A 15,264-nucleotide genomic window follows, 5' to 3' on the forward strand; every position below is an offset into this window, starting at 1 on the left:
ATTCTTTCATTGTATATTTTGTATATCAAATCAACAATACAACTAAACTAAATAATTAGTATATATTAGCCTCGCAACAATCGTCACACCTTTCTTTATGAAACTCGTACGAGTAATAAATGGCCCAAAGAAAAATCGCCATACTATAGTATGGTGCCAAATATTTACCTGGTACGACAAAAAATCTGAAGAAATGTAATGCAGGCCATACCAATGAATGAACTATGACAGTGTCCAAGACTCTATTAAACAGTTGATACTCTTGATTATAACAGGCCGTTCCTTGTACAAAGGCTGACGTAATATAAACTAATGGAATGACAAACACCTCAACTTGTGCTATTTTCTTTGACACCATTAAAATCTTTTCCATCTTAGACATTCTACACATACATTTGGAACTTCCTGTGTATTTTTTACAGTACAGTATGATGCAGATCTAGAAAACAACAATTTAATTAGCCTAATAAATATGTTATCAATCTTGGTGTAAGATGGGGGTTAATAATGAACAAGTTTAATTACAGCATAATTTATTAGAAATTCAATACTCATCACATTTACAGTCGTCACAATTACAGTCCATTTCACATTCAGAACCTGAATCAATTTCTGGGCATTCGTCTTTAGACAGGTCCGTATAAAAAGCGTAAGATGCATAAATCGATGTTATTAGAATGCCGATTTTGTAAGCAAACCATCTGTGCCTCGGTATGAGAAAAAAATATCTGACACCATGCAACATAGGCCACATAATCCAATTTCTCGATTGGATAAACCAATATTTTTCAACAACTGTACAAATAACTTGATCAATTCCCATTCCATTCGCAAAACCCATAATAGATAGGCAAGTGAGGGTCATGGGAGGTCCGTAGAAAAGTTGGGTGACCAAAATCTTTTTCAGTATCAGCCTGGTGCTGTAACAGTGAGCGCATGTCGTCGGGCTGCACGGATAAAACATAAATCGAAGCCGAAGGAAATTTTCCCATTGCCATCCCAAAGGAGCCTAAAAACAAGTCATTTAATATAAAAATTATTTATGGCTTCGAAAGACGTACCACCATTATCGACATGTCAGTCGAGATCACCAAATTATATTAAGTAGTTGTAGTTAGAGAAAAAAAAATAATACAATAATAGTCAGTAATAATTAAAGTTTAATATTACATTAACAGAGTTGTTTGTTGACAATTACATTCGATTTGAATACCAAAAAATTATTTTATTAGACATCCTCGAAACATTGAACGATACATTGCGCATTCAGTCATCGTCTTCCATTTCCTTCTCCAGCTGTTTGCACTCCTCTTCCATTTTCTCATTTATACACTCGTCCAAATAAAACTTATAAGAGAGATAGGTGGCCCAAATAAGCATTCCCGCTTTCACAACAACCATCTGGTTACGTGGTATCATGAACATGTACCTAAAGAAGTGCACCCCACTCCAGAACAGCCAGTTCATTTTCAATATTTCCCAGTACTTCTCGCTAAGAGTACATGATATTCCATCCAAATCTTTCCCCTGCATCAGATCTATAATAACCATACCGGCGGCTGTCAACACTGGCGCAGCTAGCAATTCATTGGCCAGCACTTTCTTGATGGCCAACATCAGTTTACTGCATTCTTTGCAAGGCGGACAGACGATACGTCGATCTAAGTACATATACCATTTCGTCGCAAGTGGGCCCTAAAACAGGAGGCTTCAGTAAAAAATTTATTTTTACCTCTGCTGACGTACCAGTTTACGGCATCACACCTCTCGAGGCGAAAACGTGGCCGAATTTTATAACCGCGATCTTACATATTGTTAACTAACATAATCGCTCGTTTGCAAAAATTTAATTAGCTGATTGTTTCGAGACAGATGTGACAGGAAAATTTGACATATTTTACTTAATACCACGGAATATTCAAATAAAAATCGTTGCAACTCACCACAAAGAAGGTGCCCAAAGCGGTGGCCTTAGCAGTTCGCATCCAATCGATTTCACAAGTATCTTCGAAATAGGTCTGTGATATGAGATCACCTAGACCAAAGAGCAACCCAATCTGGGTGCCGTGTACAAGTACAGGGTGCGTACATTTCAATTGCCTGTACTTGTATATCAATCTTCTTATAGTACAGCTCATTTTGAATTTCAAACTTTTTACATTTTATGGAAATACATTTACGAAAATTTTTATGCGGCAATTACTTCATGTATGACAGATATTATTAAATCAAAATATCATGGCTACCGTGTTTATTCAACAAAACTGGCTCAACTCCCAACGAATAAGGAAACACTTGATTTTTTATTACATAATTTTATTTAAATTTTTCAGACCATTTTCTTTTAAAACATTTTACTCCATAACGTACACATTACAAATATAAACAAGTAAATTAATCTACAATCATAATTCGAGTCTAGCCCCAACATCCCGTTTACAATTGATCTTCCACGTCATGTAAATGTTCCACAAAAACGCAAAACCTTGCGAATAAAGCACTTGGAAATGCAGTGGCACAAAGTAATACTTAAACAACTTCAAAAAGGGCCAGAGTGAATAATTCATTTGCATAATATTCACATATTTATCTTGAAATTCCAATTTGATTTCCTCAATTGATTCCCCTTGTAGGGCGTTTTTAAGGAACATCATTCCTGCAACTAAAGTTGGCGCAAAAATTAGCTGATCCAATGCTACTTTTTGAATAACTATATTCCTTTTTTGTTGTTTACTTGTTGCGTAGGAAATGTGCAGTCTTTTAAAGAATACTGATGAAAATGGACCCTGTAAATCACAGAATATGTATAACGGGTTGCATACTATTAAAAATTAATTTTGTATAAATATACGTTAACTTACCACAAATGTTGCTCCTATTGTTAAAAATTGTAATGATCTAGACAAATTCACATGTTCTTTTTTTTCTACAAATTTTTGAGCAATAAAATCACTAGAAACTAACAAAATTCCACTTTGAATTGAGTTAATTAATATGAAATTCGTTTTGGACACTTTTTTGTATAAAGCAATAACTTTTTGCACAGAATTAGACATTCTAAATTCTATAATATAACAAATAACACTTACTAATTAATTCTCATAATCTAGTTAGAGGTTGTATCAATATTTCTTATCTAGAATCGTAATATTAATGAAAATAATCCATTCAAAGCTAAGTACATTAGTGAGTTGTGTATTTACATGTGCGTTATATTACGTAAAATACCGTTCAAGGTCCAACTAAAACTAAAATTAAGAGAGTGGTAAATAATGTGCTTCTGTCATTTTTCCCTTAAAGAAAAGGGCTCATTTTGTTTTGGCAACATTGACTTTTCCTGCCCCTACTTGTTTGCAGCTGTCCCTTTGTGATAATTTATTAAGTTTTATGAAACAATCTAATTAATTTTGATTAATTAAATTAAATAAACACAACACTTCAAAGTATTTTATATTTGTACATTTTTTAAAAATTAATTTTAAGTTATCGATCGGCGAAAACATGAAAGGCTGCTGATTGGTTGACGCAGAATGCGTTTCAAATTCATTCATTTCAAACGAACCTGGACTGAAAACAATTCTTCCACATTTTAAAAAGTTAATTACGAATTAAATTGAATACTGCAGCTCATTGTAATTAAATAAAAAACATACTGTTTTAAAGATACTTTACTTAAATAATTATACATTCTAATCTTCGCCACTCAAATCCTCAACTTCTTCATCACAGTCGCTGAAATCATCAAAATCATCATCATCATCATCACCTTCCTCAACCTTCAAGGCGTTCAGCTTGGACATCAAATCGTCTTTTTGCTCCTCATCAGTCGGTTTAACTTCAACATTTTCCCGATTCTTCTTCTCCATATACCTTAGGAATGTCCGTCGTTTCCTTTCAGGCAAAGACTGCAACAAAGCCTTCATTTCGTTGTCCAGTTTAAGCTGTTCCCTTTCGTCCGGCGGTGCCTGTACGACCTCCTTGGCCTCACAGCACTTCGTGCACAGTCCAAGCTTCTTCCCACATTCTAAACACATGACGTGATAAGCTTTTTTAACAGTTTTTTGGTCGCACTTCACGCATTTTCGTGGTTGAGTTAGCGGCTTATACTTCTTGTATTTAATTTTCCATTCGATTATCTCTTTGCATCTAACACACACATCGCTGACATGTATACTGTTGATTAGTTTGGTTTTGTTGCTTGTGTCATGAAGATTGTTCTTGAACGCCGTCTTGTTCTTGTGTTTCTGAGGACGTGTCCTTGCTGTGTTCCCCTTCTGTGAACTCATTACCGAGGTAACTAAGCGAATCTGAAACAAATTGGCTTATTATTTGGGTTTTTTGAACCACTTGTTTTATTTGCCTTTTTTAATGCTGTCAACATTCAAACCCAAAAGTTCCATGTCCAACATTTTACTCTTTTGTAATTCTGTTTCTAATAACAATTCTATCTCATGGTATTTTTTTAAGACGCCTCTTTTAAGTTCATCATTGTCTTTGATGATGACCCCGATAGATTTGAAAATATTTAAATACACGTTGAGTTCGTACTGTATGTCATGAGCCTTAGTTCTGTATTCAGAAACGTCGTGCCACTTCTCATCCAGTGGATCTAAATTCATGGCCAGTTTGGTGAGTTCAATTTGTTTTTGCACAGCCAATTGATATTTATTGCAGTGATCCAAAATGAAGTCTTTTAAAACAGTCACCAACTCCAGATAACCTTCTTTGCCCTGGACGTGCGCTTGCAAAAGTATGTCCTCAACTTGTTCTTTATTCTTTTTCACCATGTCATAGAACTGGGAGCAGAGGAGGACGTTTCTGCATTTCGAAAATAATCTGGGGGTGACCAGTGTTTTACGAGCGACGAGCATTCTAATCGCCCTGACCGATCTTTGAAATGTCCTCAACATGATCGTAAAGTATCTTGACCTCTAAAACTGATGATTTTGATTATTCCATGTTTGAATGTTTGAATAACCATAAATTCAGTGAAACAGCGAAAATGTCCGGGAGATTGGTGCTGATTTACAAGAAATTTACGGGGAAACATTTAATCGTACACAATGCAATCCAAACCGGACTGCTCATGGGATGTGGTGATTTAATTGCGCAAACAGTTGTTGAAAAGAAACCCCTCAGCGACGTTGATGTAACCAGGACGGCAAAATTCTTCTCGTTTGGCATAATTTTTGTGGTAATTATTTTAAAAAATGGACTCACCTGATCAATTTAAGCACTCAACAATGTTTATTTAGGGCCCAACGATATCAACGTGGTACAAATTCTTGGATAAAAAATTCATCGCCCAAGCTGGCCAACTTGTCAATAAGAAACACGTGCTCTTCAAAAAGGTCGCACTGGATCAATTCGTTTTCGCGCCGTCTTTCATTGCCGTGTTTTTGGGTGTTTTAAACGCGGCCGAGGGTAGAAATTTAAGCGAGACTCGAAAAGAAATCACCAACAAATATCCGGACATATTAACGGCCAATTACAAGTTATGGCCGTGGGTGCAATTGGTTAATTTCTATTTTGTACCGCTGAGGCATCAAGTACTCGTCGTTCAAAGTGTTGCGTTGCTCTGGAACACGTATATTTCATGGAAAAGTCATGCGTAATATCAAACAATGTGATTGTATTTAATTCTAGGTTTAAAATAAATTAATTTATGCTTATTTTTTTCATTAATTTAATAGGAATGTGCTGGAGTTCCCGGTTGCATTAAATGAAATCGGGTACTCGTCAGTAGTTGTCGCTAATCCAACTCAATGATGATCTTAGGTATTCAAATGATTTTATTCATCATTCTTTTTTGCTTAAATTCATTGTTTCTGAACACTTTATAACTCTGTAACTTATTTGATATAATAAAAAATATATTATTTTTATTTATTATATTAAATTTATTAAATACTAATATTTAATTAAAAAAATTCATCCTGAACAGTGGTGTTTAGTTGATTGAGTTTTTCCAATCAGAAGGCTGTGGGAGACAATGACTCAATTGTATTTTATTTTAAAGTAAGTTAATTGATGGTACTGCGCTATAACTGCAACCCCCAATGCACTTACGCTACCAATGCAACCTTACACCAAACAGAACTAAGATCTAAGGATGTAACTCATATTTTCTTATTGATATACCTCAATTAGATAGATTAGATATTACTTTGAAATAAACTAAACATCTTTAGCCATTTATTTAAAAGTAAATAGTCGTTTTATTCTAAAAATTTTATGGTTGGCAACAATTAAATTTGACAGTTTGGTTATACAGCCGGGTATATTTGTTATTTTCATCGTAAGACAAAACGTTCAAAAACAATGAGCGCCCCAAACAGCGGGATGGAAATGGAGGTGGAGTCGTCCAGTGCGAGCGAAGGATCCAAAACGCTCATGGACACGGCTCAAATACCGACAAAAAATGTCATGGCTTCAGGCACAGTTGGTTCGGTCACTTGTTCCCTGCATCCCTTGGTCATTATGAATGTGTCCGAACATTGGACCAGAGAACGAGCTCAGGAAGGTGTAGTACAACAAGGTATGCATTAATCTCATTTTTATCACGTTTTATATAAATGGACATTTTTTCAGTGTTTGGAGCTTTAATCGGCAAGCAAAAGGGTAGAAACATAGAAATAATGAACTCATTTGAACTTGTGTTTAGGATAATTGAGGGGGAAGTCATTATTGATAAGGAATATTATATTATGAAAGAAGAACAATGTATTTAAAACAACTACTTGCTAATTTAAAATCATACTTACATTACATGTTTTTAGTTAAACAAGTGTTTAGTGACATGGATTTTATTGGTTGGTATACAACAGGAGCAGAACCAGACTCAAATGACATTAAAATACATAAACAAATCTGTGAAATAAATGAGTCTCCTGTTATGCTTAAACTGAATCCATATGACAAAAATATTGAGGTAAAATTAAAGCTTTTAGCAGTTTTAACAAATTTAATTTGACAAAATTTTAGCACCTACCAGTGAACTTGTATGAATCTGTGATTGATTTAGTAGGAGGTGGTGAAGCCACAATGTTATTTGTTTCCCTGAGCTACACATTGGCAACAGAAGAAGCAGAGAGAATTGGTGTGGATCATGTTGCTAGGATGTCATCCACAGATTCTGGTGAAAGTTCCCTGGTAGCAGAACATTTGACTGCACAACACAGTGCAATCAAAATGTTGCACTCCAGAGTCAAATTGGTCTCTGAGTACATGAAGGCTGTGCAGAGTGGAGAATTGCCAATGAATCATGAAATACTAAGGGAGGCTTATTCATTGTGCCACAGATTGCCAGTTATTCAAAATGCTAGATTCAGGCAGGACTTCTATAATGTAAGAAATGAATTTACTATCCACAAATTGATTATTATATTATTATAATGTTTCAGCAATGCAATGATGTTGGCTTAATGACTTACCTAGGCACATTAACAAAAGGTTGCAATGATCTAAACCAGTTTGTCAACAAATTTAACATCCTCTATGACAGACAAGGGATGGGAAGAAGAATGAGGGGAATTTTCTTTTAGTTATGTAATGTAAAATATATTTTTGTTGTATTTATTAAAACTTATAATAAACACTCCTTTTGATACAAGATGTCTTTTTTATATGCTTACAAAACGGCCGGCAGAAAAAAGTTTCGGAAGACTCCTTATTTCCTGGGTGTGTATGTAGATTGAGCAGTATTATTATTTAAAGTTATCCACCTTAAATTGCTTAATAATAATACTTCCCATTACACTTATTCAATATTTGAACACATTGTAACAACCATTTTGCAATTCTTTCTTGAATGGAAAGACTTTGAGTACATTATATAATTATATACAAATATAAAGTTTAATTTGAATCTTATGAGTAGAGGCACTATGTTTCTTGAAGCTTCGTTTCTAAGAATACGTAATGGTTCTGTACAATCTTATATACATAGAATTTGGTGTAAAAACAAATATAAAAATTGCTTTGGTATAGAAATATGAGGTTTGGGCAAAGTTATGGCACTTTCATAATGATACGCTCATTTTAGTATACAGAAAAGTATTTTAGAGCACAGTTTCACATCAAAACCGTAAATTGCTCCACAATAGTAAATAACTGCAATCCTTTGAAAATAAAGAACAGAATTTGCCAGAATTTACTACTACTAAAACATATTTTTAAATTGTTAATTAGTTATTAAAAATATCCTAAAAGTATTTATTTAGGCGATTAACAATAGTGTAACAAATTCTGACAAAAAAATAATAACGCCAGTAAAAACATCAGCAACATTCATATCCTATACAGTTCTATCTACACCAATCAATTCCTCGAACAACGTTCTGCTATTTTCCCTTCCATGCAGCACCTGGCTGGAGTACCTCAAAGTAGCCTCCGCCAAATCTTTAACCGTCCACTTTCTGTCCACCAATATCCTGCAAACCGTATCCAATTTGACCAGATTCTGGTGTCCGTATGTGTAATATATTAAGGCTGGTACGCCAGCAACGCTTGCCGCAAGCCATTGTACTATTACTTTCAGCTGAACGTCGCCCTTCCTCGACGAACCGCAGCCCCAATTTCCCGTCGAGACTGGTTTCAGTCCGTTCTTTGGTTTCTGACAAATTTCGGACAACTGAAAGATAATATTTTAATCATCAGCTGGATAAAACAGCCAGAAGCTGAAGAAAGTTATTCTATTAATGATGAAGCAATCAAGTTAAATAATATTCTGCGTTTTTTCTTTAGCAATAAAATAATCACCACAATGAGAATGATGATAAAATATTCTTAAAATGCCTGAAAAGGAAATTATTTCAGCAGTGCATTCGGTGGTCGAAAAGACCTTCGAAAAACTATGGTTAATTCTAAAAATTTATTGATAAAAATATATTTTTTTTATTTTTTTGATAAATCAAACCATGCCAGAGTTATTAAAAATTAATATTTACACTCATCAAATCGGTTAATGGTGTGTTATCTTTGGTGAGTGAATTACCTGTTCGGTTTGTGGTAAAGACACATTAAAAGAAATCTCTTCCAAAGTTTGTACTACTGCTTCGTTAACGCATGTAATAAACCAAGCTCTACGCTTTTTTGTTAGGTCGCTTTTATTTAAAGCATCTATTTCGTTTGTTAAGGGTGGCGGATTCTTCTTCACTACCATTTCAATCGAATCACTCTGGTTTTAGAAAACATTCATTAGTTTCTTGTCTACTCGCCGATGTTACAAACTCACTTAAGTGACACTAAATTAAACAGTGAGTTTGCATCATCTACCGAAAACAATTACAAACTATTCAACTAATGCCGTTCCGTTTTAGCCACATTACACATAAAAAATAAGTAAATAAAGTAACAATTACCAATTGAGCTGCCAATCTGTGTTTCTGTCGTGCCAATTCCAAACTCAACGACTTGGAATTCAACACTAACTTGTTTTTCTTCGTCTTGTAATCTTGGTTGGAAGAATTTTCGGCGAGAGGAACTTGTATGCCAGCAAACGATTCGCTGAGCGTCCGTTTTAATATGGAGCCGGCAAATTTAACGACTGCTAAATCCCTTGCGTCCAATTCCTTTTTGATTCCTTTGTCAGTTTCAAGTACAGGATGTTCCAACCAGTGCGAAAACTGTTCGTAAACTTCTTCTAACTCTGAACTAAATATTTGTTTGGTTAATTTGCTTTTGGAAGTTTTACATTACATACCTGTATTCGGTGCTAAAACTATACTCGGAAGATTTATTGGATTCTTTTCTGCTTAGACCTGACTGTTTACTTTTGAATTTATCTATCCATTGTTTTTCTTGTTGTAGGGAGTTTTGCAGATAATCTTCATCGACGGAATCTTCCTGCAAAGCAAATCCTGTTGATCCACCTCTACGGACTCTAAAAAATCAAATGTTGCAGTCTTGCATACATAAAAATTTGTTATGATGGCTGTACTTAATATCCCTATCCGCTAATCCAGATCCTGCAATTGATATACCTACTGCATAACTGGATTCCTCACTGGAACTGGAAAGACTTGGTGGTGAGGTTTCTCGTCTAAGGGCATCTTTCAGTCTTTGTGCAAAAGTCATTCGCCGTTCCGGCGTTTCCAAATCTATACTGTAGCGTTTGTGATAGTTTTCATCTTCACTTTCTAAAATAACAACTATTAAATACTTAATTGTTGTGTTAATAAATATCCTACCATCATCCACGCTGGTTTTGGCACTGTGAAACTCTTCCTCACTAGAGTCACAACTTGAATATAAACTGTCTTCTTGCTTCAGAGGTTTTCTAGTAACAGGCAAACACTCGCCGGAAGAGCCCAGTACGATAAATCTCCCCCTCCTGTTATGTACCAAAGCTTCGTTGGTAATCTGCCCTTTCTTCTTCAGATTTATCTCCATGTCCAGCTTGACTCTGAGTTTGTTCGTGTTGTTGTTCTCACTATCCAATGATTCGGTTTTGCAGGAATCAGTTCTGGCCGTACTGGCCGATTGTTGTGTGATGAGGGGAATACCCGTGTCGGATATGTTAGAGCCCATCGATTCTCCGATGGGTGATAGTCTTCTTTGTCTCTCTTTGTGGGTTTGACCTGGCATATCACTGTTGGATTTGTACTGTTTCTGTTGGAAGGCCAGAAGGCACTTGTTCAATTCCCTTAGGACGTTGTCTTCTTCATATTGGCCTATCGGCAAGTTCGTGTAGTCGTCCGCGTCCATACAACAGACGGAGAGCTTTAATTGCAAAAAACTAATTTGTATACATAATTAATGCCCAATAAAATTATCATTGTTGTGTGAGATCAATACATTTAATTGGCAATTGTGCAAACAATAGCCAATTGTTTTTTAATGCGTTTACTTTTATGTAACTTACTTCTCCTGCTTTTTCTAATTTTTCCACAACGGCTTTGTTTTTAGGATCCTTAATTCTAGATACCCGCCTGACTTTATCGACAGTTATCACTTCGTTATCTTCTAAAGCTTCTACGTTCAATAGGAGCATTATTAGTTCCGGAATTGTTGAGAAATTAACGCACTCCTTAAAGAATATAATGAGAAAACTTATTCCCTCATTTATAAATTAAAATACTTGTGAATAGCCGTTACTGAGAACTTGACCTCCGACTTTGGCACTGGCAAAGCAAATTTGCAATGACCCATTCTCCGCTCTATCCAGTTTTCCTTCGTGCTTTATTTGTAACGGACACAGCGGCAAATTACATTCTAACCAGTCTTCTATCGTAAGCCATTCTTTCGATGTCATCACCTGGAATGGAACGATTTTTTTGAAAATTGACATATTGAATTGTTCATTCAATACCTGTCTCTGTATCCTCATTGTTCCAATGCTGTTACCATTATCTTCCAGCCAATCGAAGTAATGAAATAAGCTTTTGAGTTTGGCTTTTTGAGAATTGGAGCTTAAATTCTTGAACCAATTCGAAAAATTAAAGTTCTGCAGGGTCGGATGACTTTTGTCGGTTCGTTTTGGAAATGTTGAAAAGAATGCGTTCGCCAACAATGACGACACAAAAGAGTATTCTAATTCTGTGCAGTCAGCTGAAATGTTACAGGAAACAGATTAAAGAATAATTTGCCTATGTTAATTAATATTTACGTTGTTGTTGTAGACTAAAATGTAGTCCGCCGTTCGGTTTCTTCTCCTTCAAAAGTAAAGCGTGTTTGACGATATTTGGAAGAGTTTTATTTAAAAAGTTGCTACGTTCTTCGTTTGTAAAATCATTGTCTAAAAAGTTGAGTAAACCAGTAAACTGCTGAGGGTCAGTCAGATCATCGTCCGGATCCAAGCTAACACTAAAAAGAAGCATCTTAAATTCGTCTAAAGCAAAAAGTGATTGGAAGACTGTAGTAAGTCTCAAATCACTTTATTATTAACGAACTAAAATTATATACTTGCACATTTCGTATATTTTCTGCATACAATCGATGATCTCCTGAGTATTTTTCGTATTTGCTATCTTCTTTAGTTGCTTCTTCACCGATTCCCACCAAGGTAGATCGCTCGGCAACATCACCAATGCCATGATATTTCTATAAATATCACATAACAATAAAATAGCCGTATTAAGCGTTTTTAATAATATAAATGTAAATTTCTGAATGAACTTCTATTATGGAAATATTTTTTAACTTGCCTATATTTAAAAATACATTATAAAGTATATTTTTATTATCTGAATGTTATTAAATATATTTTTTTGGCTACATAATGGAGGTCTGTTATAATATTATGAGTCGATTTGTGATTAAAATCTTTTATTGTGTGACAGTGCTTTGGTGACTTTCAATGGCAATATGTTGTAAGTAAAAAAATCTGAAATAATTAGAAATTAATTAATCAATTTAGAATTTTATATATTTATTAATATATACACATATTATGGAGACCAGAATGTAATGTCGTTTCTGCGGATGTCGATATTTTATTGTCATTTGTCAGCTCAATGTAAACTAGTCACAATGAAATTGGTATTATTTCAAAGTGTCTGTAACTTAAAAACGAAATAAAATTTTGATCATTTATAGCTAATTTCAGTACAAAAACAACTGAGTAATCAATTTTACAGAGCTAATCAAATTAATGTAACATTATAAAATGTTGAAAAATACATTACAGATCCTCCTCCAAAAGCTCTTCTCTCAGACAAAGTTGTATTCAATTATAGTTCTTCTCGACGTCTATAGACTCTTTGTCGTGCATCATTTGATCTTAAACAAAGCCTGGATTCATCTGTAAAGAGAAACTGACTTTATTGGTTCATGTTCCAGTTAATGTGTTCATTAGCAAAGTTTCTTCTCATTTCCTTGTGTGCTTTAGTTAATTCAGGAACAACAGCTGCAATTCTTGAATATAAATTGACTTCATGAAGACTGTTTTGTACGGTTTGAGTAGATAAATGTGTCCCTGTGGCCATAAAGTGAAGGTTTCCTAACTGGCGAGCTATTCTTGTTTGCTCTTGAGGTGACATTTGAACCAAATCTTTGTTGATCTTCTCAACAGTAGTCAGTCTCTGACGTTTCCTATGACAGATACCAATTTCTCTGCATCGATTCTACAATGTGAATAATCGGATGACCGGAGCAAGTTTGCCACGTACCTCTGTGATCGTACTTCTTGCAGAAGTGTAAAGGCCCTAACAACTTCATCTCGATTGAGATGTCTTCTTTATACAAAGGTCTTCCAAGAGTATCATTGTTTACGTCACATTTTGAAACATTTTATGATGAATTTCAATTATTTTAGTGTTTCCACAGATATTAAAACAAAAATAAAGAAGTTTTATGTAACATTCAAATGCCTATAGTAGACTGTAGTGTGTCAATAATGCATTCAAGATTATACAAGGTTATCCAAAAAATATCTAAACTGTTTACATTTTAAATATTGATACCTAATTCATTGAGACTAGTTCTTGTACTACGAAAATTCCCATTATTATTATTGTTATTACTAGTTAGTTAAAATACTATGATAACCCAGAAGTATTTATCTTTATTGAAACAAATTTAAAACTATATTCAAAAATTCTAGATAACCTTTGATTATAAATATCTTTTATTATTTAATTGACAAACATTGTTGTATAAAAAAGCAATATTATTAGTGTTAAAGACAATAACAGAATAATTCCCAAGGTTACAAAAATAAACTGCTCATTTTTGTTCAGACAAAAAACATTCAAACGTTATTTTCGATTTTCTTAATTTATTTAATCAGTTTTTCATATTAATATTAGTGCTTCTATTCTTCTCATCATAATAAACTTCTGTTAAAATAAACTTTAAATTTAGAACGGTTACACATTACAGCATATTTCATTCAAATTTTAGTTTATTTTTCTTCGTTTCTAGGTCTACGTAATGCTAATAAAAATAATTAATTTCCATGTCAATAGTTGTTTTAAGGCTGTACAAAAATAAAAGTGTAGTGAGCAAAAAGATTGTCATTTATCATTAATTAATAAATTTCCTTATTTATTTAAGTAAATAAACATTTTACAAAATATGTTCTTAGATAAAAGAGCAATTAATAAAAAAAAAATAAAAAATATTTATCTTACTTCAATAAAATATTTGTATTTTAAATAAATATTTTCTTATATTATGTTAAATATTATCTTAGTTTTTGAGAAATTGCTTTAATCTTGTCATCTCAGCTGAACACATGATTTTTATGTGAGTAATTCATTATCATGATCATTAGTCATTTGATAGTAATTGAAATATAATTAATATAAGCCTTTAATACAGACGTTACCTAATAAGTAGCTTATAAGTATTATCAGATTATCCCAATCGACTTAACCTCAAACCACATTCTGAAAACCACAACCCAACAACCACAAACCAAAAAGACAAGGCTGAATTTATGAGCAGGTTTGGCTCCACTCACCTCCGATGTATTTCCTCAGGGTGCAATTAAAAAATTCGGCCGCTTACTAATAATAAACATGTATTTTTAGAAAACACTCAAACACTTCCCCGAACACCGAACGGCCAAACTTCCGCACCGCTATCTACCCCAACGGCCCCACGACCCCATTTCCCCCAACGTGGTCCCGATGCGAACTAAAAGGGCGAAACGGAAACGGGAAAACTAGCGGTAGAAAATTGGGGACCGTTTCGGGACGAACGGTGCCTGTCCGCTATAAATACAACGCACTAAGGAGCAGCTGGCGTTGCGACGCCTCTGCGACGTCGTCACGCGTACGCTCGGTTCGGCGTCGGGACGCCTGTAGATGCACGATGACGCCACCGAATTCCGCACGCTGTTTCGAACGGCACTGTCGCTTTCGCAATGCTCTGCAGATGGTATTTTAACAATTAAAATAGTAATTACTAAATCCATCCTTATTGAACTGTTAAAATTATTTTCAATGGTGAATGGACAGAAATTAATGACGAAAAATAAATATAGTAATGAACTCATTTTATTTTCGTTGTTCAATCCATTGTGTACCAGAGGAGTGGAATGTGGGTAGGAATAACGACCCTTATTTTAATAATCGCGCTATTTTTGTATATTGCGCGAGTAGTGACGTCATTATTTGAACCGTTAAGGGGGCTGGAAACGCAATTAATTAGCTGATTACATTCTGAATGTTTTATGTCACGTACTAAGCAAAATTAATTAAGATCTCAGGTGATAGAAATGAAAAATTTTATAAAAGTATAACTGACCTTTTATTTTTTATTAATGCGGTCTTTTCGTGTGTTAAACGGAAGGTTTAATTCATTATTGACTGAAAAAGA

At 34.3% G+C, this 15,264-nt stretch overlaps 6 protein-coding genes across 10 annotated transcripts; 2 read left to right on the plus strand and 4 right to left on the minus strand.

The window, feature by feature from the left end:
* Positions 1 to 2: 2 nt before the first annotated feature.
* Positions 3 to 2,236, minus strand: LOC109596098 (uncharacterized). 3 transcript variants are annotated; one of them, XM_049966718.1, is made up of 2 exons: positions 1,944 to 2,236; positions 3 to 439 (listed from the first exon to the last, which is right to left on the minus strand). In XM_049966718.1, exons 1-2 carry the CDS (start codon positions 2,136 to 2,138, stop codon positions 56 to 58), a joined length of 579 nt encoding a protein of 192 aa, XP_049822675.1. In that variant the 5' UTR covers positions 2,139 to 2,236; the 3' UTR covers positions 3 to 55. The 3 variants fall into 3 exon arrangements, with proteins under 3 accessions (XP_049822675.1, XP_049822674.1, XP_019867110.1); XM_049966717.1 differs by lacking the exon at positions 3 to 439 and adding an exon at positions 517 to 1,009; XM_020011551.2 differs by lacking the exon at positions 3 to 439 and adding an exon at positions 1,143 to 1,695 and having other exon boundaries at positions 1,944 to 2,215.
* Positions 2,237 to 2,295: 59 nt separating this feature from the next.
* Positions 2,296 to 3,083, minus strand: LOC126265397 (mpv17-like protein). The gene is made up of 2 exons (XM_049966720.1): positions 2,862 to 3,083; positions 2,296 to 2,786 (listed from the first exon to the last, which is right to left on the minus strand). Exons 1-2 carry the CDS (start codon positions 3,054 to 3,056, stop codon positions 2,406 to 2,408), a joined length of 576 nt encoding a protein of 191 aa, XP_049822677.1. The 5' UTR covers positions 3,057 to 3,083; the 3' UTR covers positions 2,296 to 2,405.
* Positions 3,084 to 3,653: 570 nt separating this feature from the next.
* On the minus strand, positions 3,654 to 5,330 carry LOC109596095 (uncharacterized protein C9orf85 homolog). 2 transcript variants are annotated; one of them, XM_020011548.2, is made up of 3 exons: positions 5,221 to 5,318; positions 4,361 to 4,937; positions 3,654 to 4,307 (listed from the first exon to the last, which is right to left on the minus strand). In XM_020011548.2, exons 2-3 carry the CDS (start codon positions 4,379 to 4,381, stop codon positions 3,690 to 3,692), a joined length of 639 nt encoding a protein of 212 aa, XP_019867107.2. In that variant the 5' UTR covers positions 4,382 to 4,937; positions 5,221 to 5,318; the 3' UTR covers positions 3,654 to 3,689. The 2 variants fall into 2 exon arrangements, with proteins under 2 accessions (XP_019867107.2, XP_049822676.1); XM_049966719.1 differs by lacking the exon at positions 4,361 to 4,937 and having other exon boundaries at positions 5,221 to 5,330.
* On the plus strand, positions 4,980 to 5,672 carry LOC109596096 (protein Mpv17-like). Its single transcript, XM_020011549.2, has 2 exons — positions 4,980 to 5,194; positions 5,256 to 5,672. The coding sequence occupies exons 1-2, from the start codon at positions 5,003 to 5,005 to the stop codon at positions 5,613 to 5,615; spliced, it is 552 nt and encodes a 183-aa protein (XP_019867108.1). The 5' UTR covers positions 4,980 to 5,002; the 3' UTR covers positions 5,616 to 5,672.
* A 587-nt stretch (positions 5,673 to 6,259) lies between these two features.
* LOC109596123 (COP9 signalosome complex subunit 6) lies at positions 6,260 to 7,612 on the plus strand. Its single transcript, XM_020011603.2, has 5 exons — positions 6,260 to 6,538; positions 6,592 to 6,723; positions 6,780 to 6,931; positions 6,985 to 7,347; positions 7,404 to 7,612. The coding sequence occupies exons 1-5, from the start codon at positions 6,322 to 6,324 to the stop codon at positions 7,542 to 7,544; spliced, it is 1,005 nt and encodes a 334-aa protein (XP_019867162.1). The 5' UTR covers positions 6,260 to 6,321; the 3' UTR covers positions 7,545 to 7,612.
* LOC109596122 (uncharacterized) lies at positions 7,555 to 14,679 on the minus strand. Of its 2 annotated transcripts, XM_020011601.2 has the most exons (12): positions 14,405 to 14,678; positions 11,905 to 12,042; positions 11,609 to 11,805; positions 11,312 to 11,550; positions 11,081 to 11,257; positions 10,865 to 11,029; positions 10,191 to 10,722; positions 9,941 to 10,139; positions 9,704 to 9,883; positions 9,363 to 9,654; positions 8,996 to 9,178; positions 7,555 to 8,632 (listed from the first exon to the last, which is right to left on the minus strand). In XM_020011601.2, the coding sequence occupies exons 2-12, from the start codon at positions 12,033 to 12,035 to the stop codon at positions 8,297 to 8,299; spliced, it is 2,631 nt and encodes an 876-aa protein (XP_019867160.2). In that variant the 5' UTR covers positions 12,036 to 12,042; positions 14,405 to 14,678; the 3' UTR covers positions 7,555 to 8,296. The 2 variants fall into 2 exon arrangements, with proteins under 2 accessions (XP_019867160.2, XP_019867161.2); XM_020011602.2 differs by lacking the exon at positions 8,996 to 9,178 and having other exon boundaries at positions 14,405 to 14,679.
* Between the last annotated feature and the right edge of the window lie 585 nt (positions 14,680 to 15,264).

Source organism: Aethina tumida, chromosome 4 (genome assembly GCF_024364675.1).
Source record: "Aethina tumida isolate Nest 87 chromosome 4, icAetTumi1.1, whole genome shotgun sequence".
NCBI lineage: Eukaryota > Metazoa > Arthropoda > Insecta > Coleoptera > Nitidulidae > Aethina > Aethina tumida.

Excerpts from the sequence above, each read along its gene's own strand:
- LOC126265397 (XM_049966720.1), bottom strand. The coding sequence starts at position 3,056 with ATGTCTAATTCTGTGCAAAAAGTTATTGCTTTATACAAAAAAGTGTCC. Across the intron at positions 2,787-2,861 it reads CAATAGGAGCAACATTTGTG|GGTCCATTTTCATCAGTATT; the intron begins GTAAGTTAACGT and ends TGTGATTTACAG.
- LOC109596095 (XM_020011548.2), bottom strand. The coding sequence starts at position 4,381 with ATGTTGACAGCATTAAAAAAG. Across the intron at positions 4,308-4,360 it reads TGTTGACAGCATTAAAAAAG|ATTCGCTTAGTTACCTCGGT; the intron begins GCAAATAAAACA and ends AATTTGTTTCAG.
- LOC109596098 (XM_049966717.1), bottom strand. The coding sequence starts at position 2,138 with ATGAGCTGTACTATAAGAAGATTGATATACAAGTACAGGCAATTGAAA. Across the intron at positions 1,010-1,943 it reads CTTTGGGCACCTTCTTTGTG|GCTCCTTTGGGATGGCAATG; the intron begins GTGAGTTGCAAC and ends ACTTGTTTTTAG.
- LOC109596096 (XM_020011549.2), top strand. The coding sequence starts at position 5,003 with ATGTCCGGGAGATTGGTGCTGATTTACAAGAAATTTACGGGGAAACAT. Across the intron at positions 5,195-5,255 it reads CGTTTGGCATAATTTTTGTG|GGCCCAACGATATCAACGTG; the intron begins GTAATTATTTTA and ends ATGTTTATTTAG.
- LOC109596123 (XM_020011603.2), top strand. The coding sequence starts at position 6,322 with ATGAGCGCCCCAAACAGCGGGATGGAAATGGAGGTGGAGTCGTCCAGT. Across the intron at positions 6,539-6,591 it reads GGAAGGTGTAGTACAACAAG|TGTTTGGAGCTTTAATCGGC; the intron begins GTATGCATTAAT and ends ACATTTTTTCAG. Across the intron at positions 6,932-6,984 it reads CATATGACAAAAATATTGAG|CACCTACCAGTGAACTTGTA; the intron begins GTAAAATTAAAG and ends ACAAAATTTTAG.
- LOC109596122 (XM_020011601.2), bottom strand. The coding sequence starts at position 12,035 with ATGGCATTGGTGATGTTGCCGAGCGATCTACCTTGGTGGGAATCGGTG. Across the intron at positions 9,179-9,362 it reads ACAGATTGGCAGCTCAATTG|AGTGATTCGATTGAAATGGT; the intron begins GTAATTGTTACT and ends TTCTAAAACCAG. Across the intron at positions 8,633-8,995 it reads CTTTACCACAAACCGAACAG|TTGTCCGAAATTTGTCAGAA; the intron begins GTAATTCACTCA and ends ATTATCTTTCAG.